The 23801-nt window shown below is 39.7% G+C and overlaps 2 protein-coding genes across 3 annotated transcripts in view; one reads left to right on the top strand and one right to left on the bottom strand.

The window, feature by feature from the left end:
- The window catches only part of CNNM1 (cyclin and CBS domain divalent metal cation transport mediator 1), an 84544-nt gene extending 83026 nt beyond the window's left edge, over positions 1-1518 (top strand). The window contains exon 12 of the mRNA XM_069067080.1: positions 847-1518. Coding sequence (XP_068923181.1) covers positions 847-926 — 80 coding nt within the window. The 3' untranslated portion in view covers positions 927-1518. The remainder of the gene's footprint in view (positions 1-846) is intronic.
- Positions 1519-14066: 12548 nt separating this feature from the next.
- GOT1 (glutamic-oxaloacetic transaminase 1) overlaps positions 14067-23801 on the bottom strand; it is a 34185-nt gene continuing 24450 nt past the window's right edge. The window contains exons 9-10 of one of the 2 annotated variants that reach the window (XR_011164251.1): positions 14739-15926; positions 14067-14564 (exon numbers count right to left, since the gene is read on the bottom strand). Coding sequence is in view for 1 of the 2 variants with exons in the window: in XM_069067171.1 (XP_068923272.1) it covers positions 15787-15926 (140 nt within the window). In the remaining variant the exon portion in view is untranslated. Of the gene's footprint in view, positions 15927-23801 lie in introns of both variants that reach the window. The other variant, XM_069067171.1, reaches the window with a different exon arrangement.

Below are 23801 nucleotides of genomic sequence, written 5' to 3' on the forward strand. Positions count from 1 at the left end.
CATAGTGGATAGAGTTTGCCTTGGAGTTGGGAAGATCTGGGTTCTAGTTCTGGTTCTGATACACCCTGGCTATGTGACCCTGGGCAAGACACATAACTTCTAGGTGACTCCAACAAGTTGGTAATGCTATATGTTGCAGAGAATGTGCTGACCAGCACTGGTAGAGAGACTTCCTTTCCCACTGAAATCTCTGGTCCAGTCACTGTCCCTATCTACATTGCTGATTGGGCAGATTCCTGGCAATGGGGCACGATTCTTAGCTGCTCCCATCAACACTAGGGACTCTTGATTTAGCAAGATGTGTTAGAGCAGGTACCTAATATGGAATGTGAAGACTGAGAACAGGGAAATAGTCTCCAAAAGAGAGTCAATTCAGCAAGCTTCCTAGGTGCCAGGCACTGTGCTAATAACCTCAGTGGGTTCAGAAAGGCAAAAAGTCCATGCCCACAAGGAGCTTACAGTCTAATTGGGAGGGAAGGAGGTATTACATGGTAATTTCATTTCAATGATCAGTAGCTGCTATTTGTCAAACCACAGATCATTTCATTTTTGTCCTCCTCTTCAGACAGAAACACCTTCTTAATTCTAAGAAGAAACCCTCCACCCCCATCCATAATGCTTACAATGGCAAATGTGAGGAATGCTTCCTTATTTCACTGAACTGGGATTTAACTTCCTCCCCAATTGGGATTATTTCACACTAGTCCAACCTGCCGTATTTTTACTTCTTTTGTTTATCTTCTGAGGGAAGTGGAATGTACTGTAGTAAATATGGGTTCTTTAAAAATAATACAAGGTTTTGAAATGCTTCACAAATGGATCCTAAATCTTGTAATGTCTTTTCAGGTGTTGGGAAAAGGAAGAGGTCACCAGATGGGGAAAGGACCCCTGAGGAGAATTCCAATTTAACACCTCTAATCACATGACAGGAAGTGATGCTTGAACAATAGGTGGGTGGATGGATTTCCACATGCTTTGGGAAAGACCGTCCTTCTATCATCTCCTCTACCCCCAGAGACCTGCCAAAGGCAATAAGGCGCCATGTTTTTTTTTTTTTCTCCATGTTTCCTAGCTGCCAATTTCAGCAAATATTTCTTCTCACTTCCATTCTGGCTCAGAGCCTTGCTGATGTTGTAAAGGAAACCAGTGCCTTGATTGGAACATTATGGAAATGGTTCTGACACCATGCAGTAAAGAAGTGACCAGAGCTTACCAGCACTCCCTTTGAGACCCATCTCTTCCAGTTCCCTGGTGGATCTTTGGGATCCCCTGGTGCTGGGTTAGGCCATCTGTTTTCACTTCATCAGCCCTTTCTCTAGGAAAGAAAGCCATTATTGACCCAATTGAAACATCTGCACATGACTCAGCTCCGGGTGGGCCAGAGGATAGAGAGGCAGGTGAGAGAATTGGCCCTGGAGAGGGAGTAGAAGATGAAGTTTCAAAGCATTATTTGAATAAATTTTTATATATACATATATAATATATATACACATACACACATACATGTATTTGTGTATGTATATATGCATATATATTTATATTTATATATTTCAGTATAGTCTTTAAGCACTTAAAACCTCTTCCAGTGGTCCATTTCCTATTCATGAAGGATTCTGGTGGCAGAGGCATGCTGGTATCCAAACTGGTTTGGGGCATGGTAGAGAAGGATCCTTGAGTAACTAACTATTCTCTCCCTGGAATAGACAGCTGGGGCTGGGCCATACCTTCTGTATGCCTTGTGCAGCACCCAGCAGTCACCAGTTCATAGGTCTGTGCTGGAAGACAAGCTTATGTGGATTAGCCAAAGGAAGCCAAGAGATGAAATTTCTGGCTTTAAGGAAAGTAGCAAGAAACTTGTAAACAGTTATGGGAATGAATTTTGCTTATTTGAGAAACCAAAGAGTGCCAGGTCAGTCAAAAAGAGTGACCCTTAGGTGTGTTTCTTTCTCAAGGAACTGCAGTGTGCATCCCCAGGAATGCTGGAGAATCACTTCTCACACTCTCCTTCCTTTTCTTTCCCTCTTCCCCCTCTCACTGCTAGACTGGCTGGCCAGCTTAGCAGCCTTGCCCATTTTCTGCTCTTTCTCAAGGGATACTGAGAAAGGGCAGTTTTCAGAAATAGCCATATGGCAGTGCAAAGATTATATTTTGGTATGCCCTGGCATCCCAGGTCAGAAATAAGCGTGCCTATAAAGAGCTCTTTTATCTTTGGTCCCCTTCTGTTCTGGCCCATCTTCCTAATTGCTGCCCTACGGGCCTGGTGCCCTCAAGGTGCCCAGAGTTTGCCCCTCCTTAAGCATTTCACCAACACTAGCCCTCCCCAAGTGCCCCATTTTCCAGAATTATCTCTCCCTACTTCTTTTCACACACACCACCCATCTACTCCAAACTTCTCATCCCTCAGAGGTGATCTCAGCTGAATGCTAAGAGGACACCAATCAGATTCATCTAGTTCATACTAAAATGTAAAGTGTTTTTAACTATCCCTGGGTATTTGCATTTTTTAAAAGAGTGCTAGTTCACACAAATGAATGTGTTACTGTTAGACCTCAAAAACCAGGGGGAAAAGTAAAAGAAAGGATTTCGTCAGCTTTGAGGGAAAGTTTGGGAAAGGGCATTGGGGGGGTGGGTGGAATGTCCATCGTAACATCACTTAGATTGCACCACACAGACAACCACCCACTTAAATAAAACCAAGCTTTTGGAGATGTCAGAGACTCCTGGAAAACGCCAGAGGGCTTACTGCCTGCTGCCAGAGTCCTCCCTCTCTCTTCCCCCAAACCAGAATCAGTTTCTCAGTGTAGTGGGTGTCATGAAAACCCCACCTCTAAGTGAAGTGAAAGAGAGTTAAGAACCTCAGTGTGTGAGCTATGGCCCTGCACATTGTGGCATTGACCTTTTCCTTCCAAGCCTGGCTGGCAGCCCAATGGTGCATGACCTCACATAAACCCTCTTGCCTCATAAGAATATATGTAGTGTCTAATAATTACCCCAGGACTTTCAGTGCCACTGGCCAGGACTAGAAGACCTTGTTTAGGTCTGTCAGGTGGTTTGAGTCAGAGCAGCTATTTACCCATTCTTCTTTCATGCATGGGCCAGAGGGACCTAGATCTAGGCCACAAATTCTTCACACGACATCCACTTGGCTCCTTATTCCCTCCTTCCCTTCATGGATCAGTCCTTGGGTCTCAGCTCTTGGTTATGCTTCTACTCCATTGAAGAGATCAGAGGGAGAACCTGTCATCAATCCCCTCCCTGGACCTCATTCCTCACCCCCAACTCCCCAGCCAATAGTTCATTTTTCTTCAGGTAAAAATACTCTGTGTGAAGATTTTAGATAACGTATTTATGAAGGGCCAAATAAATTGTAAATAGTTTTTAAATAAAACGCCTTCTCTGGATTGTGGCTGATTATTCTTCCCTATAATCTATGTAACCTTAAGAAGAGGCCATACTGGTGGGAAAAGTCCATAATTACAATATACAGGAAGACTGGGAATGGCCATTTTTTGGTCTTGTGTGTACATTTAAACAAAATTTCCAAACAACAAAGTAATTTGGATGTTCCCAATATCCCACAAAGAGATTGTGCCTGAATTTCTTAGAGTAGTGCTTTCCTAAAGCAATTCCATACTCTGACCATCCTAGAACAATTCAGGTACCGTCAAGTTCCTATAGATTATTTTTAATTGACTTTGGGTCTTAAGATGCTGGTAGGGAGCACACACAGCTACTCTGACTCTAATTCTAGTGAGGACACCTGAGAACACTAGAATGGATCCATCTGCCTATTTAATTGAGGCTGGATGGAGTCTTTGGCTGCTCCTTTGTCATTGTTGGGTGACGTGTAACACCTGGTAACTGTCCTAATTGCTAATACTCTACTGGGTTAGTTACCTAGGGAGAGGGGAAGGAAGGGGAAGAAAGGACAGGGTGAGAATAGGAGAAAGAGGAAAGACTGGGGAGAGGAAAGAGATGGGTGAAGGAGAGGAAGAGGAGGGGAGGGAAAAGGAAGGAGAGTTGGAGTTGGAGAACTTGTCCTGGCCAATCCAACTTAAAAAGGATTCCCAAGGGCCCCAACAGAGTGGAAGAGCCCACCAAGGATGCATAAAGAGGGACTCAAGTGACCTGTAAGGTAAGGGCTAAGTTTGTCTTTCTTCTTCCTTCCTGAGATAGTCACCAGTTAGGTGAAAGTGAAAAATATTCTTAACCCTCTGATTTATGAGTAGGTACCAGGGCTTCTCAGGATACAAAAAGTAATCCAGAAAGAAAAGGGTTATAAGGGAACAGAGGGAAATCCAACCCTTGTTAAAAGTAGGGAGATGGGGCAGAGTGGAGAGCCTGCTAAAGCGGCAACAGTAGTAGCATCTACTTTGTAAGACACTAATGCAAGAGACACAAGAGTAAGTAGGAACCTAAGGAATCTTGCAACTAACCTCAAGAGGAAGATAGGATACTTTGTAGAAGTAGGTGAGCCTGGATATTAGGAGTTTGGGGAGAACCTCTTCTCTCAAGAAGAAAAGGAACCTTGGAGATCAAAGAAATGGAACTGTGTGGCTGTGTAAAAAGAGACCATCTGGGGCAGCTAAGTGGCACAGTGAATAGAGCACTGGCCCTGGAGTCAGGAGGATTTGTGTTCAGATCCAGCCTCGGACACAACATAAAAACTACCTGTGTGACCTTGGGCAAGTCACTTAACCCTGATTGCCATCCAAAAAAAAAAGCATTTGATTGTCTCCACAAATACATGGATAAAATAGTTGTAACCTCATCCATCTTTGGCGGCTAGGTGGCGCAGTGAATAGAGCACCAGCCCTGTAGTCAGGAGGACCTGGGTTCAGAGTCAGCCTCAGACACTTCACACACACACACACACACACACACACACACACACACATACACACCTAGCCACGTGACCTTGGGCAAGTCACTTAACCCCAATTGCCCTAAAAAAAAAAAAAGAGAGAGAGACTGTCCTCGGCTGGCAAGCACAGGATGAGCCCCATGGATTTCTATCCTGAGGGAGACCTCTATTACCTTAGACATCCCCTGCCTGACCAGGATGTTCTGATGAGATTAACTACGGAGAAAATATTCCCACTGGAAAAGACCTGATCTTTGGGAACTCCTGAAGGCCCCAAGGTTAACTGTTATAACACCAAAGTTAACATGTTCTCCTCCCAATCACCAGACATCCTATGCCTATTCCCTCAACACCCCAAATAAAGTGACAGAACTTTACCACCTCTTAGGCCAATGTAAGCTTTTCATTCTCCTGGCTAATGTCACCCCAGAGCTGTGTGACAGCCTATATATGTGAGCATTTTTTCTTGACCTGGAGTCATTACCAGCTCCCGGCAACAGTCCACCAGCCAGTTACACTATTAAAACCCATTTTCTTCTCTTTTAGTTTTGCCTTTTGATTGATTGACCTCCAGACAAATGGACCGAGGTAGGAGTAATTATTTCCCAAGAGGGCCTTAGACCTTCTGGGTTGAGAAATACCCCCAAATCTCATGGTGACCCCATGTTATAGGAATGTAAATTTTTAAGATCTTTCCTGCCCCTAGGTTAAGTGCACCTGGAACCTGTGGTGGAAGGCTTGTTTTCCAGGAATGCCCACACCTTGGTGCTTTGTGATTGGGCAGTGGGTCAAGAGGGTTGTTACATTCTCTGACCCAGGAGAAGACTACATAATCCCTGATGTGAAACTTTGTTTTGGGGCTCACTTTGAGAAGTGTTGTGTGATTTGATCAAATGAGACTCTGGGCAGCCGTTGAGAGCCCTCCGGCTTTGAAAAACTCAGATGTTGATGCTTCCTTCTCTGGTAACTGTGATTTGGTATGGATGTAATGGTTGGACAGCTGGAGGCCTGTCTGCTTGAAATGTTTCTGTCTGTATACTCTGAAGTTTGGGGTGCTGACTTTTTCCCCTGAACTAGGTAGATAATATGTTTGATTGATTAAATCAAGATTGTTAACCCATTTTGAGTTGCTTTCCTTTAGAAAAGCAGATTAAGAACCTGTGTTGGCAGCCACCCTGGGGATGCTGAGGTGCTTGCTGCTACACCCCACTGAGTGCACAAAGGTGGTCAAATCTAGACTTGATATTGTTATTAGGAAATGTGCTGTCTTTTCAGAGCCATTACCCAAGATAGGGCTGAGAACCTAACTCATCAAGCATAATGACCACCACTTGGTAAATCAGAAAGAGCTTGGAATGAGCAAATGAGAAGTCCTGGAAGAAAAAAAAGCACTTGGAGACCCAGGTGGTTTGAGCTCTTCTTCGGGAAGATGGTCATGACCTTGGAAGAAGAAGCATGTGGGAAGGGAACTTCTGGCTATGTAGTGAAAAAAAAAACAGGATTTGGTTTCTTGGAACATGCTTTATATATTAGATTAAAATAAGAAATAGAACAGACAGAATCCGTGTCTCCAAATTAGAAGATACCTCAGAGGCATAGGCATTTTCTAATCCATATATGAACACGAACTCATCTAAAACATATCCAACCATCCAGTCTTCAAACATTCAAAGGTAGGCTGTCCCACTCTTAGATGACTCTAATTGATAGAAATTAGTTTCCCACAAGTGTATGCTTGCCTCACTATATGTCTATTACTCCTATTGTTGAACTCTGGGTAAACAGAACAAGCTTAATCCTTCTCCCACAGGGCAAACTTTAAAAGTCTTGAAAATAGCTATCATGGGCCCTATCAAATAAAACTTTTCTACTGTAGTTTTTTCAATCAGTCAATCAACAACCATTTATTAAGCATCTACAATGTGCCAGGGATTGTGCTAGGCATTGGGGATACAAGTATAAGGAATGAAACAATCCCTACTCCCAAGAAGCTTATACTATAATAGGGGAGAGAAACACACACATAAATATGTCATTTATACGTATATATGTGAATGCATGTGTATATATACATACACACACACACAAATATAGAGTTCAAATACAAGTAGTGTGAGTGGAGAGCAGTTTAGTGGAGAGCATTAGCAGTTGGAGGGATCAGGAAAGGCTTTGTGCCTTTTTGCCTGAGTTGTGTCTTAAAGGAAGAGAAGGACTCTAAGATTTAAAGGCGGTCAAGCTTTCCAGCCATGTGGGATAACCAGTGCTAAAGTACAAAGACAGAAGATGGTGTGTTCTGTCTGAGGAACAGAGAAGGCCAATTTGGCCAAACTGTAGAATATGGAAAGGAGAATAATATCCATCAACACTGAAGAAACAGATTGGGTAAGTTGACTTTAAAACTAAAAAGAGGGGGTTCTACTTTATCCTATATGCAATAGGAAGCCACTGTTGAGTGGAGGATTCACATGGTTAGATCTGTGCTTAAGGAGGATTATTTTGACAGCGGTGTTTGGGACGGATTACACTGGTACAAGAGTTGAGGGCAGTGAGACCATTAAGGAAGCTGTTGTAATAATCTAGTTAAGAGAGGAGAGTCTGAACTAAAGTATTAGTTGTGTGAGTGTGGACAAAGAGTTGGATCCAAGAAATTGTGGAGGTAGAAATAATAATATCTGGGAACTGTTTTGATGGGTTGAGGTTTCGTTGAGGAAGAATGAGGAGTCAAGGATGATATCAAGGTTACAAACCTGGGACACTGGATGGTGGAGCCTTTGCCAGAAAATGGGAAGTTTAGAAGGAAGATTTGGGGGTGCGATGGGAAAGATAAGTACAGTTTGGGGCATGTTGAATCGGAGATGTTTCTAGGACATCCAGCTTGAAATGTCCAGTAGGCAAGTGATGACTCACGACTGGAGCTTAGAGAAGCTTATAGATTTGCGTCATCTTCAGAGAGATGATGGTTAAACTCATGGGAGTTGATGAGTTACTGAGAGTATATAGAGGTAGGAAGAACCGTAGCCAGAAAACCCAGGGGAACACCCACACAATAACATGATATGGATGAGTCAGCAAAGGAGACTGAGAAGGAATAGACAGGTAGAACCAGGAGGGAGGAGTGTCATAAAACCCAGAGAGTATCCAATGTTCTAGCAATCCTTACGTGGCATTTTCTTGAGAACCTTTACTACATTGGTTGCCTTCCTCTAAACTCTCTCTAGCTTAAGAGTGACTAACCAAAAGCGTTGTGCCCCAAATGGAACCCTAGTAGTCTAGATGTAGTCTGGCCAGGGTGGAACACTATCACTCTTCCTTCGTCCTGAGTGATTATGCTTTCCAAATGTAGCCTAAGACGGCATTAGGTTTTTTTTGGTGACCCTGTCATACTCTAGAGCCATTTTGATCTTGCAAGGACTCTAAAACCTCCAGATCTTTTTCAGCCAAACTGTGATCTAGACATACCTTCCTCCATCTTGTGCCTGTGAAAATGTTTTTGAAAAAAAAGTTAAAGACTTTATATTTATTAAATTTGACATTTTTAAAGATGTGGACCAGTGATCTTGCTTGCTGAGATCTTATTGGATCCTGATTTTTAAATCCAGCATATTAGCTATCCTTCTTAGCTTTGTGTCATGTACAAACATGAAGAATGGGAAGATCCTATCTGGCAAATTGCAAAACCAAATTCTCTGAAAAGAAAAAAAATGTACTCCATAAGGCACTGGAGTGGAGAAACCACTCAAGTCCTATCCCAATAATTTGCCAGGGGAAAAGGTGCTCGAGTACTCAAAAGTTTAGGCCAATGGACCATGAAGTTCTGGCAAGTCCTACCAAGTCAGAATAACTTCAAGTACAGAATATTGTTCAAGCCAAATTAGGAGAGGTCCATCCATATGACCTCAACAGAAGAAATGAACTCTAAAATTAAGACCATTAAGGTTGATGTCATGAAAATAATGGGACTTAGGGGGCAGCTAGGTGGTGCAGTAAATAGAGTATCGGTCCTGGAGTCAGGAGGACCTGAATTCAAATTTGACCTCAGACACAACTTACTAGCCATGTGACTTCAGGCAAGTCACTTAACCGAAGTTGCCCTCCAAAAAAGCAAAAAAAGAAAGAAAATAATGGGACTTCTAAGATAAAGTGACTTGGAATTCATAACTGTGAAGGAAGAGAATACTGAGTGTAGTTAGGTATGTACCCTCAACTTAAAAAAAGCAGGTGGCAAGCAATTCATAGAAATTTATCTCATGGCCAATGTCTCTAAAAGGGAATTCTGCTTAAAATCAGTTAGCATTTATACAGTATATTTAAGATTTGCAAAATACTTTACATGGTATCTTGTTTGGCCTTCACAACCCTGGGAGGTAGGTGTTATCATCCCCATTTTAAAGATGAGGGAACTGAGACTCGGGTTAAGTGATTTACCCAGGGTCTCACAGCTAGTGTCTGAGGCAGAATTTGAACACAGGTCTTCCAGAATATAAGTACAGCATTCTGTTCACTGTACCACCTAGCTGCCTCTAAAAGGGATAGGTAGACTAAAAAAAAAAAAAAGTTCTAACTGCAATTGTGGATAATCCTAATGGAAAAAAAAAGAAAAATCTAAAGAAACTAATATAGCTACATGGAGAGTACTCTTATGAGCCCAAATTTTTAAAAAGGTACTCTTGAGAAATGGATTGGCTTATAGCATAAGACCAATGTAAAAGAGTAGCATGAACCCCTAAAGATGATGTAATTAAGCTCCAAGTTCAAGGACCAATGAACTAAGTCTAGACTTGTAGAGATGCTTTAGACAATAAAAGACACAGGGGCAAGGATTGGCTATTTGGAGGAAGTCCATATAGCATTTTCAAATGGAGTGAGGGCAAAATTATGTAACTACTATTTTCCTTCCATTTTCTTCAGCAAGGAAAACAATCTTTAATCTGGAAAAGTAGAACCAAAAATCAAAACTGAAGGCTGAGAAAGGATATTGATTAAATCACCTGGCTACTTTACAACATTTGGAGTTCAAATTTCTAGGCCTAGACATATTAAATTTGAATACTCAGAAAGAACTTGCAACTGGATATAACCACAATACCATGAGAAATCATGAAGAATGGGAGAAATACTAGAATACTGGAGAAAGCAAGTGTTGCTGGTTTTCAAAACTGGACAAAAAATGAAGACAAACTACAGATAATGCTGATTCTAGATGGCAGCAAACTTTCTAGACTATGTTATTAAAAAGGGATGTGTACACACAGAAAAGAAAGTGATCACTGGGAGCCAGCACAGGTTCATTCAAAACAAGTCATATCAAATAACTTCATTTTCTTTTTAGATAGGGTTACTGGAACTGATTAATACATTAGGCTACTGGTAAAGATATAGTAAATTTTTATTTCATTCAAGTGTGATACCTTTGGAGGCAAAATGGAGGAATCATGAACTGGATAAGTTTGTTGAGTGGTTTAATTGCTAACCATACTCAAATGTTGATTAATGGAACACATTAATCAACCTAGACAAAGTTCTCTGATGAGGCTCTTATCATTCATTCAAGTTATTCAATTAAACTCATTTATTGTCTACTAAGTCCAAGGGACTGATAAGACAAAAGTAGTCCATGCCCTCAAGAAACTTATATTCTACTAGAGAATTTACAAGTATACAGAGACAAGTAGATTTAATAAGTTTAACTTAAGGGAGGAGAGCACACTAATCACTGGGGATATCCAGAAAGGATTTCTAGCAGGGATAACACCTAAGTTGAGCCTTAAATAAGGAAAATGAGGATTATGAGGCAGAAGTTTGTGCAAATGCATGGAGACATGGGGTAGAATTGGGTTCAGAGAGAAGCTGAAAGCTTAGTTTATTTGATACAGAGAATTTTAAAGTGAATAATGTGAAATAAAACTGAAAAGGTAAGTTGAAACCAGTTTGTGTTGGGCTTTAGATACCAATTCATACTTTATCCTAGAGATAACGAGAAGCTGAAGGGTTTTAAGACAGGTAGTGTCATGATCCAACCTATTGGCTTTCAGAACATTACTTTGACAGTTATATGGAAGATGGGAAAGATTGAAGGCAAGAAAACCAATAAAATTGCAGTAAGAATAATCTAAGCAAGAAGTGATGACGGTATGAACTAGGATGTATTGAGATGTTTTGGAGTTAAAATCAGCAAGACTTGGCAAATTATTAGATAAGGCAGTTGGAGGCAAAGGAAGAGCCAAAGATGACCAGTGAGCCTACAAACCTGGGTAACTGAAAGGAATTAATTAAAGCTGGATGGGTGGCTCCATCTTGGAAATTTTCGGGCACTTAGACAGCAAGGTGGCATGATGGATGGAGTGCTGGGCTGAAAGCCAGGAAGCCCTAAATACAAATCCTATCTCTGACTCAGCTATGTGATCCTGGGTCAAGTCCCTTCACTTTTCTCAGTCTGTTTCCTCATCTGTAACATGTGGATAAATAGCATCATCTACTTCACAAGGTAGCAATTAAGATCAAATGAGATACTATGTGTAAAGCACTTTGCAAGTCTTAAAACACTATGGAAATGTTAGCTAGCATCATTATGTTGAAACCAAAATTCCTATGGGACATCCAGGAGGCAGATGACGGTGTGGTACTGGCACCATCTAATTAAGAGAAGTATTTAACTCATGACAACAAAGATCACCAAGGAAGACAGAGAAGACCTAGGCCTTTGTCAGTGGGTGGTTCTGGAAAAAATAATAGTACAAATCCCATCTCCCACACCAGCTCTATGACCATAGAGAAGTCACTGAATCTGAGAGTTTCATCTATAAAATGGAGAATTTTATTACCTGTAATAACGACCTCCTCACGGAGATGTTGAGGCTCACAGGATAATTTATTATTTTTGGTTACATTTTGTGTTCTGAGCTGTCTCCCTCCCTCCCTCCCAATCATTAGAGAAAGCCAACACATATATACATGTGAAACCAAACAGTACACACTTCATATATCAATTATTTCTCTGGAGGTAAAAAGCATCTTCCTATTTTAATATTCACATTACTCAGAATAGCTTAGTCATTCACATAATTATTCAAATAATATTGCTGTTATTGTATTGTTCTACTCATCTCACTCATTATTTCAAGCAAATCTTTCCATGTTTTTCTAAAATAGACCTGCTCACAATCTCTTACAGCACATTATAGACAACTTATTCAGCCATTCCCGATTTGATGGGTATCCCTTCAATTTCCAGTTCTTTGACACCACAAAGAGAGCTACTATAAATATTTTAGAACATCTAAGTTCTTTTCCTTTTTCTCTGAACACCTGGGAAAAACAGATCTCATAGTGGTATTGCTGGGTCAAATGGCAGTTTTGACTCTGGGCATAATTCCAGATTGCTCTCCAAAATGGTTGGATGAGTTTACAGTTCCACCAAAAATATATTAGTGTCCCATTTTTTCCACATCCCCTCCAACCACTTGTCATTTTCCCCTTCATCTGATTGATATGAGGTGGTATCTCAAAGATGTTTTAATTTTCCTAATCAATAATGATTTAGTCCATTTTAATATGTCTTTGATTTCTTTTCAAAAACTGCCTGCTCATATCCTTTGACCATTTATCAACTGGGGAATGACTCATATTCTTAATCTGATCTCCCTTTATGTCTAGGTCATACTTCTATTTTGACTGTATCTTGGCATATAATATTGGTCTATAACTAGGTTTCTGTCAGACTTTCCAATTTTCCCAACAATTTTTTTTACCAAATAGTGAATTCTTAGCCCAAAACTTAAAAATTTATCAAATATAAGATCACTATAATAATTTATTACTGTGTACTATATATCCACTGTCTTCCACTGAGCCACCTTTCTATTTCTTGACCAGTACCAGATAGTTTTGATAATTACCACTTTTTAAGTTTAAAATCTGGGACTGTTAGATCTCCTTCCTTTACATTTCTTTCCTTTGATATTCTTGAACTTTTGTTCCTCCTAAAGGATTGTTTTTTCTAACTCAATAAAATAAGTGGTTTTTTTTGGTAATGTAATTGGGATGGCACTGAATAGGTTAGTTTAGGTAGAATTGTCATTTTTATTATATTGGCTCAAGCCACCCTTAATATTTCTCTGATTATTTAAATCTGATTCTGTTTGTATAAAAAAGTGTTTTATAATTATGTTCATCTAGTTTCTGAGTTTGTCTTGGCAGATATGCTCCCAGGTATTTTATATTGCCAATGGTTATATTAAATGAACCATCTCTTCTTTAAGAAGTTGGTAATATATAAAAATCCTGATGATTTATGTGGGTTTGATTTATATCTTGCTACTTTCCTAAAGTTATTGTTTCCATTAACTTTTTAGTCTCTAGGATTTCCCAAGCATACCATCATATTGTCTGCAAAAACAGAGTTTTATTACCTCATTGACTCCTCTGATTCCTTCAATTTCTTTTTCTTCTTCTATTGCTATCTAGTACAAACACTGAATGATATTGGTGATAATGGACATACTTGTTTCACTACTGAACTCACATGATGTTAATTTCCGTAAAGTGCTTTGCAAACTTCTAAGTATCCCATAAAGGTCTACTATTATTCTTATTCCCACATTTAGGGAGTAAGAGATGGATAAAGGCTCCACATAGGAAGAGAAATGGGAAAAAGCAATATCACACAAGCCAAGAAAACAGAAAAAGAGCCAAAAGCTCAATAAAGACTAAGAAAAGGCCATTGTATCTCACTGGTAAACAGAGTTTAGTAGTAGGATCAGAAGCCAGATTGAAAGAGGTTCAGAAGTGAGTAGATGGTAGGCAACTAGAGTGTAGACAACTCTTTCAAGAAGCTTGGAAAGAATAGGGAAGAGGAGAAATAAAGGATGTGCTAAATTTTGAAGGTGATACAGAGATACATGTCATAATCCCTACAAACAAGGAGTTTACGGTGTGGAATTTTTTGTTGGCATTTTTACCAACAATATGAAGACCTAAAGGCCTGTTTATTAGGTAGGGAAATAATAAAAAGCAAGATTCAAACTGATCTCAACAGGTAGAAATGCCAAACTAATTATGCAGAGGATAGAATTGTACAAGTTAAAGTGTGAGGTCTTCTTCCATTTAGCTTTTAAGAAAATAATTATGTCATGTATGAAATTACACTAGTATAAAAAATATTTAACAATTAAGTTTTTCAGAAATGAAAAAAAAATTACATGAATGTAGCATAGAGGAAGATATAATTTGAAAGCAATTCAGTTGAAAAAGATACAGGCAATAAATATGGGTGAGTCAGCTGGATGTGCTCGGGGGAAAAAAGTAAACCAAAACATTCCCAGGTTTCATTCGTAGGTGCAATAAAATTAGACAATCACAGTATTCTGCACTGATGAGACTACATTTATTTGGAGTATTCTGTTCTGGGTGCCATGTTTTAGAAGGAGCATTGATAAATAAGTGTGATCCCTCTAGTAAAATTGTCTGGAAATCACATCCTGTGAGAAAAGGTTAAGGGAGCTGTAAAGGTTTAGCCTAGAGGAGAGGATGGGGAGGAAAGGAAGATGTTAGGGAGTATGGTTGTCTTCAGAAACAACCGAACAGAGTGGGAAAAGCACTGAACCCAAAGCTATTTAGTTATAGTTTTGGAATCAGAAGATCTGGGCTTGAACACTGGCTTTGCTATTTACTAGGTATATGGCCATGGCCTTTAAAACTTTACCTCTGGGGGTGGCTAGGTGGCGCAGTGAATAGAGCACCAGCCCTGGAATCAGGAGGACCTGAGTTCAAATCCGACCTCAGACACTTAACACAAAAACTAGCCATGTGACCTTGGGCAAGTCACTTAACCCAAATTGCCCTCCAAAAAGCAAAAAAAAAAAAAAAAAAACTTTACCTCTGGGACTAAGCACCCTCATCTATAAAATGGGGCTCTCCAAAACTCCACTCATTCCAAATCTTATAATTCCCTAGAGTTGGAAGGTTTATCAGTTAGAAGAAAGATTAGACTTACTGAGATTTATGGAGTCCAATGTAATTGTGGTTTTGGCCTTTGGGTTAGGTAGCTATAACTAGATTTGAGTCAAAGGTAAGAAGTGGTGTCATAGTCTCTGGGAAAAACACATTGGTTCTCAATGGAAAGAGGGTGCCCTTCAATAGAAAAGAATGCCCCAGCCGGGACACATTGAGGTATTGAATTTCTTCTTTTGGTTTCAGTATTTTAATTTACACAAAGAAAGCAATTTCAGTTGAAATTCATAGGGCTATCATAGTTTAGTGTACTGTATTCTTTAACTAGCTGGGTCTTGACATGACTTAAGGATGTGGCAAAGGGGACATGAGACAAAGGGTTGAGAAACACTCCTTTTCCCTTGGAAAACCACCAAGGGACCAGAGCTTAGGCTGCAGGGAAAACCAAGTGGAGAAAACAACAGAAAAAGAAACAGAAAGAAAGCCTTTGCAGAGATAAAAGGTTGTTTGTTGTTGGGTGTTTTTTAATGGCATTGCCAATGGCTACAATCACATAGCTCTTCTGCTGACTTGATTTTTGGGGCTAGGTTCTGCTCCAAGAATAAATGATTTGACATGCTCTATCCTTTACAATACTCACACAGAAGCAAATGAACTATGAACACACTGATTGGGGAAGGGAGGGTCAACATGCTTAACTCACATAATGATGAAAATAATATGGGAGTTTTTTCTTCTTTTCTTTTTTTGCCTTTAAATCAAAAGTGTTCATTTTGCATGGGTCTCCAGAAGGGCCCTAATCCTGGGCAATCTCAAATCATGTCAACTCCCAACACTGGTATCCCGCCACTTGTAGTCATTTCAGTCCTTTGATTGTCACTATTACACTAAATAGATAATGGGTTTGTGCAAGCAGGGGATACACACACATGATAGACAGCAACTTTGGTGGTACTAATTGGGTTGGTGCTTCTTCACTGGATTTTAGTGACAGCTTCATGGATGGAGGTAGCCACATAATCCAGATTCTTTGTGGTCAGGCCACACATGTTGATCCGGCCACTTGGCAGTAGGTAGATGTGCTTTTCACTGATCAGATATTCCACTTGCTTGGCTGTTGAAAAGACAAAAGTCATAGTTGAAAGAACAAGGACTTATTTCACAACAGAAGCTGAATATTTAAGGAGGTTATCACTTTTCCTTCCTCTGTTCCCCAGAAGAGATACCAAATGACAAAAGAGATAGTCTATTCAACTTGAATTAGGCTCTGAGGAAGCAGCCTTTTGTTAATTAACCCCCCAGGAAGCTACATTTTGCTAAAAGGTACCATAGACAATGAATATTTTTACAGCAAGAAATTTTTACAGTAAGTTTCTCTGATGGGGCCTTGATTCTCAAATTTGAGTCAAATTTATAAAAATAAGAGCCATTCCCCAATTGATAAATGGTCAAGGGATATGAAAAGGCAGTTTTCAGAAGAAATCAAAACTACTTAGTTATATGAAAAAATGTTCTAAATCACTATTAGAGAAATGCAAATAAAAACCAAATAAACGATATAGTTTAAGAGTTTCAGGGACCCTCCCGCCCCGCCCCCCTCCAAAGACTGGAGTAGTGGACAGGGTCATCTAGAATGAATTCATGGACTCAAACATTTTTTTTTTGCTTTTTGGAGGGCAATTGGGGTTAAGTGACTTGCCCAAGGTCACACGGCTAGGTTTTATTTGTGTGTGTTAGATGTCTGAGGCCGAACCCAGGTCCTCCTGACTCCAGGGCTGGTGCTCTATTCACTGCACCACCGCCATCAAGCATTCTTTAAGTCAAGGTGGCAAAGGTTTATTTTAATGCCAGTATAACAGGCAGAGCTTCTTAGGGAACTTGCAACTTAACAGGAATGCTAAAGTTCATATAGGAAAATTAGTGGATTATTTGGCAGATATAATAATTAGGTGATAACTTACAACCTTGGTCACAGGCATCATTCATTACTAGAAACCAGGGAAAAGGGTTCTCAGGGGTGTATTTTTAGTCTATTAGCAAGATAGTTGTTTACCACCTCACACCTATCAGAAAGGTCAAATGCTGGAGGGGATGTGGGAAAATAGCTGTTCCAAACATTTTGGAAAACAACTTGGAACTGTACCCAAAGGGATATGAAACTCTGCATACCATCTGACCCAGCAATACCACTACTAGATCTGTATCCCAAAGAAATCAAAGAAAAAAGAAAAGGACCAATATGTACAAAAATATTTGTAGCAGTTCTTTTGGGGATGGTAAAGAATTGGCAACTAAGGAGATGTCCATCAACTGAAGAATGGCTAAACAAACTGTAGTCTACGATTGTGAGGGAATATGGTGCTATAAGAAATGACAAAGGGGATGATTTCAGAAAAGTCCAGTAAGGCCTATATGAACTGATGCAAAGTGAAGTGGACAGAACTAGGAGAACAGCATACACAATAAAAGCAATACTGTAATGATAACTGTGAAAGACTTCACTACAATGATCCAAGAAGGACCCGTGATGACAAATGCTATCCACTTCTGAAGAACTGATGAACTCTTAGTGCAAACTGAAGTTTAATTTTCTCATTTTATTTTTCTTGCTTTTTTTAGTGACATAGCTAATATGAAAATATCATTTGCACTGGGGCGGCTAGGTGGCCCTGGAGTCAGGAGGACCTGAGTTCAAATCTGGCCTCAGACACTTAACACAAAAACCTAGCCGTGTGACCTTGGGCAAATCACTTAACCCCAACTGCCCTCCAAAAAACAAAAAAATATATATAGATATATCATTTGCACAATTTCACATGTGTAATGAGCATCATATTCCTTACCTTCTTAGTGGTTGGGGAAGAAGGTAGAAGGAGAGGAAGAGAACTTGGAACTCAACATTTTTTTAAATGCTTAAAAATGTGGGTTTTTTTCATGAATGCACAAAATAAAAGGAAAAAATGCCTGCCCTCCAACAGCTTATATTCTACTATATTTCTGCCTGTGTAATAAGAGCACTTCAAACCGATTCCAGCTATAACTTTTAGATGCCTATACTGAAATTCTACTATACTTAAGGTACCATGTTATATGCTGTGGTGGACCAGAACTGCAGTCTAGTCGGGGAGATAAGACATAGACACAAAAAGCTAAGATTCATTAGAATGTGACTATGTGATAGCATGCAAGCAACGGTTTTTGTATCCATGATACCTAACACATAGAAGACACTCAGAATCAATTACATTTTAAAAAAAAAGTACTATGCACCCACCAGATTTGTGAATAAGACTGTGCCAGGCAGTTGAAGGAATATAAAGATGAAATAAAACATAGTTCTTGTTTTTAAAAAATAAATATTAACTCCCTAGTTAAGACTTTTCTGCTTTTTTTTTTTTTGGAAGGCAATTGGGGTTAAGTGACTTGCCCAAAGTCACATAGCTAGTAAGTGTGTCAAGTGTCTGAGGTTGGATTTGAACTCAGGTCTTCCTGACTCCAGGGCTGGTGCTCTATTCCCTGTGCCACCTAGCCATCCCTAGTTAAGACTTTTCTAAGAGAAACTTTATTTGGAAGCTATCTATCTCATCCTCCCAACCAGGACACCACCAGATCCTTGAAGTCAAGGTCTACTTTATTTTTTGTTTAATAAATACTTGTTGAAATAGACTGGGAGCACTTCCCAGGAGCAAGACATGAGAAGTGGTGTGGTGCAGCGAAAAGGACGATAGATCTGGAATCAGAAGACATGGATTCTTTGCTACTTATTACTTATGTGACCTGAGTATGCCCTTGAATAAGTCACTTAACCTGTTTTGGGTTGAAAAATAAGGAGGTTGGAATAGATGTCTTCTAAGTTGGCATCCAGCTCTAAATCTTTGATCTGACTTATAAACATCCCTTATCTTTGAATGAACAGCTCTACCTGGCCTCTCCTCTCTCCCTACACACATCTCAATGAAATTAGAGCCTACCCTATAAAACAGTAGTCTCTAGAAACGTTTTAGATTGTGGGCCCTATCAGTAAATGTTTTTGTTTTTCTTCCTGACTATGCTGGGTATGGAGCACCAAGCTGTGGGGCAGCCCAGCAACCTGCTGCTCTTGCTCTCTCCCTCCCCCCCCCCCCCCCCCCCCCCCCCTCCCTCCCTTGGTATTCTTGTTATTTGACCAGACAAGATTCTGTACAGCTTCATTAAGGAGCCCCCCTCTCCCCCCACCAAACTCAGATGTTGGTATTTCTCTCTGGTAACTATGTATGTATTGCCTTGGTCAGACAGTTGGGTCTGTGTGTTGATTTGTGCTAATTTCTCAGAAGCCTCTTCTGTTGGTCTTTATTTCTCTGCTTGTATTTTTCTCTGAAGTTCAGGGTGCTGACTTTTCCCCTGAACTAGTGAATGTAATTAAAAAAGACTGTTGACCCCTTAAATAGCTGTCTTTCCTAATAAAGTAGATCTAAGAATCTGTGCTAGCAGCCATCCTGGATAGGCCAGTGTGGTTGGGGCTACAATGCCTCAGTCATTCCCCTATCACTTCCTTCTCTTCCCTTTTCCAGCAAGAGATCACAGAAATTTTAGAATTAGAAGGGACCTCAGGGGAACATCAAATCAACTTCCAAATCTGAAAAGGAACCTTCACTATGACAGATTCAACAAGTAGATACTGAACTTCTTGCCTGAAGAGTTCCAGTGAGTGGAAACCCTCTACCTCCTGAGCCACTTTATTCTACTTTCAGATAACTCTAACGATTAACAGTCTCTTCCCTCTACCGGTCTAAATTTGCCCCTTTGCAACATCTGCCTATTGTTCCTGATTCTGTTCCATGGAGTCAAATAGAATAAGTCTTTGGATACTTGAAAATGACTGTCAGGTTCCCCATCCCCTAAGCCTCCTCATGGTCCAACACCCCTACTTCCTTCAACCTCTCCTCCTGACATGGCCTCAAGATCCTTTACCATCTTGGCTGCCATCTTCTTTAGGCTATCAACGTCTTTCCTAAACTAAGGCTTCCTGAACTGAATACACTACTCTAGATGTGGGACCAGAATAGAGTACACAGAGACGATCGCCTCCCTTTCCTAGAAGTCACTCCAATAAAGCAGTTCAAGATCAATGTTCACTTTTTTGGCTGCTACATCCTACTCTTGGCTCACGAGTCAGCAGCTCATAAAAACTTCTTTTTAGACAAATGGATATCCAGTAACGCCTTCCCTATCTTATACTTGTGAAGTCCACTTTCCCAATCCAAGTGAAAGACTTCAAATTTATCCCTACTACATTTTCTCTTATTAGATTCTGCCCAACACTCTAGTCTCTGTCAATGTCTTTTACAAATGTAACAGCTACCTCTCCCAGCTTTAAAAAACAAACACGCTTTATTGATGCCTTTTTGTAAGACTTTTCATTCCCTCCCTCCCATAAAGCTAATCAAAGCCAATACATTGACCATATTTGATAAAATGTCTCATCTAATATCTATAGTTCATCATTTCGCTATTGAGGAGGAAAATAGGTTTAATCCTCAGTCTACTCTCTGATGCCAAAGTTGGTCATTGCATTGTTCAGAGTTCTGGTATCTTTTGTGTTGTTTTCCTTTACATTATTGAAATGTCTTAGCAGATTATTTTCTTGGAACTACTTAGCTCTATTCTCTATCAGTTCAAACTAGCTTATCTGAATTGTCTGTATTCCTTATTTCATACAGAGCAATAATATTCCATGTCATATTATAACATTATACATAACAACATGTTATAATGTGTTCAGTCAATCCTTATAAATGGTCATACACTTGTGCTTCCATTGTTTTTACTAACACAAAACACTTTTTTTTTGCACACATTAATCCTCCCAGACTTGTGTCATCTGCAAATCTGACAAGCATGCCAAAGTCCCTGACAAAAATGTTAGAAAACACAAGGCCAAGGTGTGTATTCCTGGGACACTTCAGTGGAGATCTCCTGCCAAGCTGGCATTGTGTGGTGACTCAAGTAGTTCTATTTCCATCTAAATGTATTATTATCTAGTCCCATGACTTTCTCTCTTTTCCACAAACCTAAGATGAGATAGGATGTGAGAGGCATTGTGGTACAGTGCCAGAAAGGCTGAGATTCAAGACTTGCCTCTGACATATGCTGGCTGTGTGATGCTGGACAAGTCATTTAACCCCCCTCCCTGCCCACTCCCTCCATGCTTTAGGAAGCTACCTAAGACTCTAAGATGCAGAAAAGTTGACAAACTGCATCACGACAAGGAGTTTCCTTTTGTTTTTTAAAGATCTCTATATAAAATAAATCATAAGTTCAGTCCCTATTGCTAAAATAAGATATTTTATCAAATGCTTTGCTAAAATTTGGATAAACTATAGCTACAGCATATTTCAGATTTACCAGTTAAGTAATCTTGTAAAAAAAAAAAAAGGAAATAAGGTTTATTTGACATGACTTGTTCTTTGTGAAGTTCTTGATCAAAGTCAGGTAATATTTATGAAGTGCTACATAAATGTGATGATGATGATACAGCAGCCCTTTATAACCCAGCATCAATTTCTTCACTACTTTGTTGTCTTTAATTGCTCATGAAAAGTTAGTTATATAATCAGGCAATCTTTCCACCCACCCACATTTCCCACTCCTGCCTAAGTTACTAAAAGCTCTTCACCTTTTGCCTCTCTTCATTCTATCTGTGAGCCCCAAACTAGATTTTGTGGCCATAAGCATAAAATTAGTGCTGAAGATGACACCTGCCTCAAGGAGGCAGGGAATTAAGACCTGAGAGGCAGTACTGTCAACCTCGAGAACCCTAGAAACAGTCATAAATACCCTTTCAACTCACCTCTCACAACGGGTCAGAGTAGTGCATTTATTAGTATTACGACAATTTTTTTCCCCCATTGAAGTACAATGTCTCAGTTACACTTTGGGTTAAATGTTTTTTTGTAGGACAGTCTAAGAACCTAGTCACCACCAGGAAGTGCCTGCGTATGGGAAATTGAATTTAAAACAACTGACTTCCAAGTTAGCTTTTAGAATACACAGCTATTTTTTATTTTGCTTTTTCTTTTTTTTAGAAGGGTAATTGGGGTTAGGTGACTTGCCCAGGGTCACACAGCTAGTTAAGTATTAAGTGTCTGAGGCCACATTTGCACTCGGGTCCTCCTGACTCCAGGCCTGGTGCTCTATTCACTATGCTACCTACCCACCCCTACACAGCTATTTTTAAGGTGGAGATCAGGGGCAGCTAGGTGGTGCAGTGAATAGAGCACCGGTCCTGGAGTTGGGAGGACCTGAGTTCAAATCCAGCCTCAGACATGTAACACAAAAAATAGCCATGTGACCTTGGTCAAATCACTTAACCCCAATTGCCCTACCTTCACCCCTCCAAAAAACAAACAAACAAAAAAGGTGGCGATCACCTCCATTACCCTTTAGCTAGTTCTGAAAAAAAAATGGTCCAAAGCTTACTTGACATTAAGCTTTGTCTTCTAGAAAACACAAGTTTCTTCCATATTATAAGATACAGCGTAGTAGCCAGCAAAGAGAACTGTATCAACAGATAACTGTTACAACTAACTACTAGGTCTTCTCTCCCATAACAAGCTCCCCAATACTTCTTAATTTTTCCCAGAACCCTGAGATGTACTCAAACATGAGCCTCCCTGTCCCAAAGAATCTCCTTTTATTAGAAAATTTATTGTAATTGAACTGATCTTCCTATTTAGCTGCATAGCTGCTTACTGTCTTTCACAAGTTAAATTTAAGCTGAGTCCTAGGTATTAAAAATGATTCTGATTAATTATATAAAAACTCTATAATCTTAAATAAGAGATTCTAAATAACAGAAGCTATTTTATCAATATCAGTTCTGGTTTTATGCTCATTAAGACAGTGGCAGGCCACCTCATTTTAGGATAAAATACTTCCAATGACTCCTTTGTTTCATCCCAATTTATTTCCTGGATTTGCATTTGAAGAAACCAATGTTTTTAAAGACAGAATTCATAGGCCAGAGTTGCTAATGATCTAATAACAGAAGGCCTAATTTCTCTACTAAATAACTTGTTTAACTAGAACAGAAAAAAGACTAAGACAGGAGACTGGGCTCTAATATAAAGCTCTATGATTCTTCTTAGAAAATGAAAATGCGAAGAAAAGGTCACATCAAGCTTCTAAGTAATATCTGTAAGTACTAATAGAAGGCAGTCTAATATAGAAAAATGGTACTGGACGAGGAGTCAGAAGACCCTAGATTTTAGTATTCACTTTATATACCTAAGCAATGTGATACTGTATCCATTCTATGTAATTAGAGGCAACTGCTACTTTTTTGGAGGAAAAAAGCCCAATTGTATAGACTTTAAAACTGTTTAAGAAAAGTAAACAATGATGGAATCTGCAGAACAGACACTAAAAATTCTAACTTGGTGTTGTAAGCATAAATATTAAAGAAATTCTTCCCTTTACACTCTTCTTTTCTTGAATCCATCATCTCCCAGTATACTATGAACACTGTCAGCTACAACCCACCTCCTTCCTAAAGTCCTACAAGTGGCTTGCCTGAGGTCACACAGGAAATCAGTAGCAAAGCCAGGAATGTAATCTCAGTCTTGTGACTCCAAGCCCAGCACTTTCCTGCCTCCCATGTTAATGGCTCGCATTTTCTGTATTTTAAGGCTCACAAAGCACATTTCTCACGACAATCAAAATATCAAAAATGAAACAACAATCTTAAGAGACGTGAAACTGCTTTCCTAGGATCACAGAGGCCCAGATATAGTAAAGAATTTGCCTAGGATCACATTGCTGATAGTGGCAGAGGTTTTTCCAATTTCAAGTTTCTTTCCACTTTAACACTTGGTGAGTGCCTCTGTGGCAAGTAAATATTAGCTCTCCTAACTCACTCCTATCATTCATCATAAGGATCTCTAGAATTTCCTGAGTTCAAATCTGGCCTCAGACACTTAACACTTACTAGCTGTGGGACCTTGGGCAAGTC

This window comes from Petaurus breviceps, unplaced genomic scaffold (genome assembly GCF_028583685.1).
Source record: "Petaurus breviceps papuanus isolate PSGF00001 unplaced genomic scaffold, PetGlider_PUasm1.0 90740, whole genome shotgun sequence".
Classification (NCBI taxonomy): domain Eukaryota; kingdom Metazoa; phylum Chordata; class Mammalia; order Diprotodontia; family Petauridae; genus Petaurus; species Petaurus breviceps.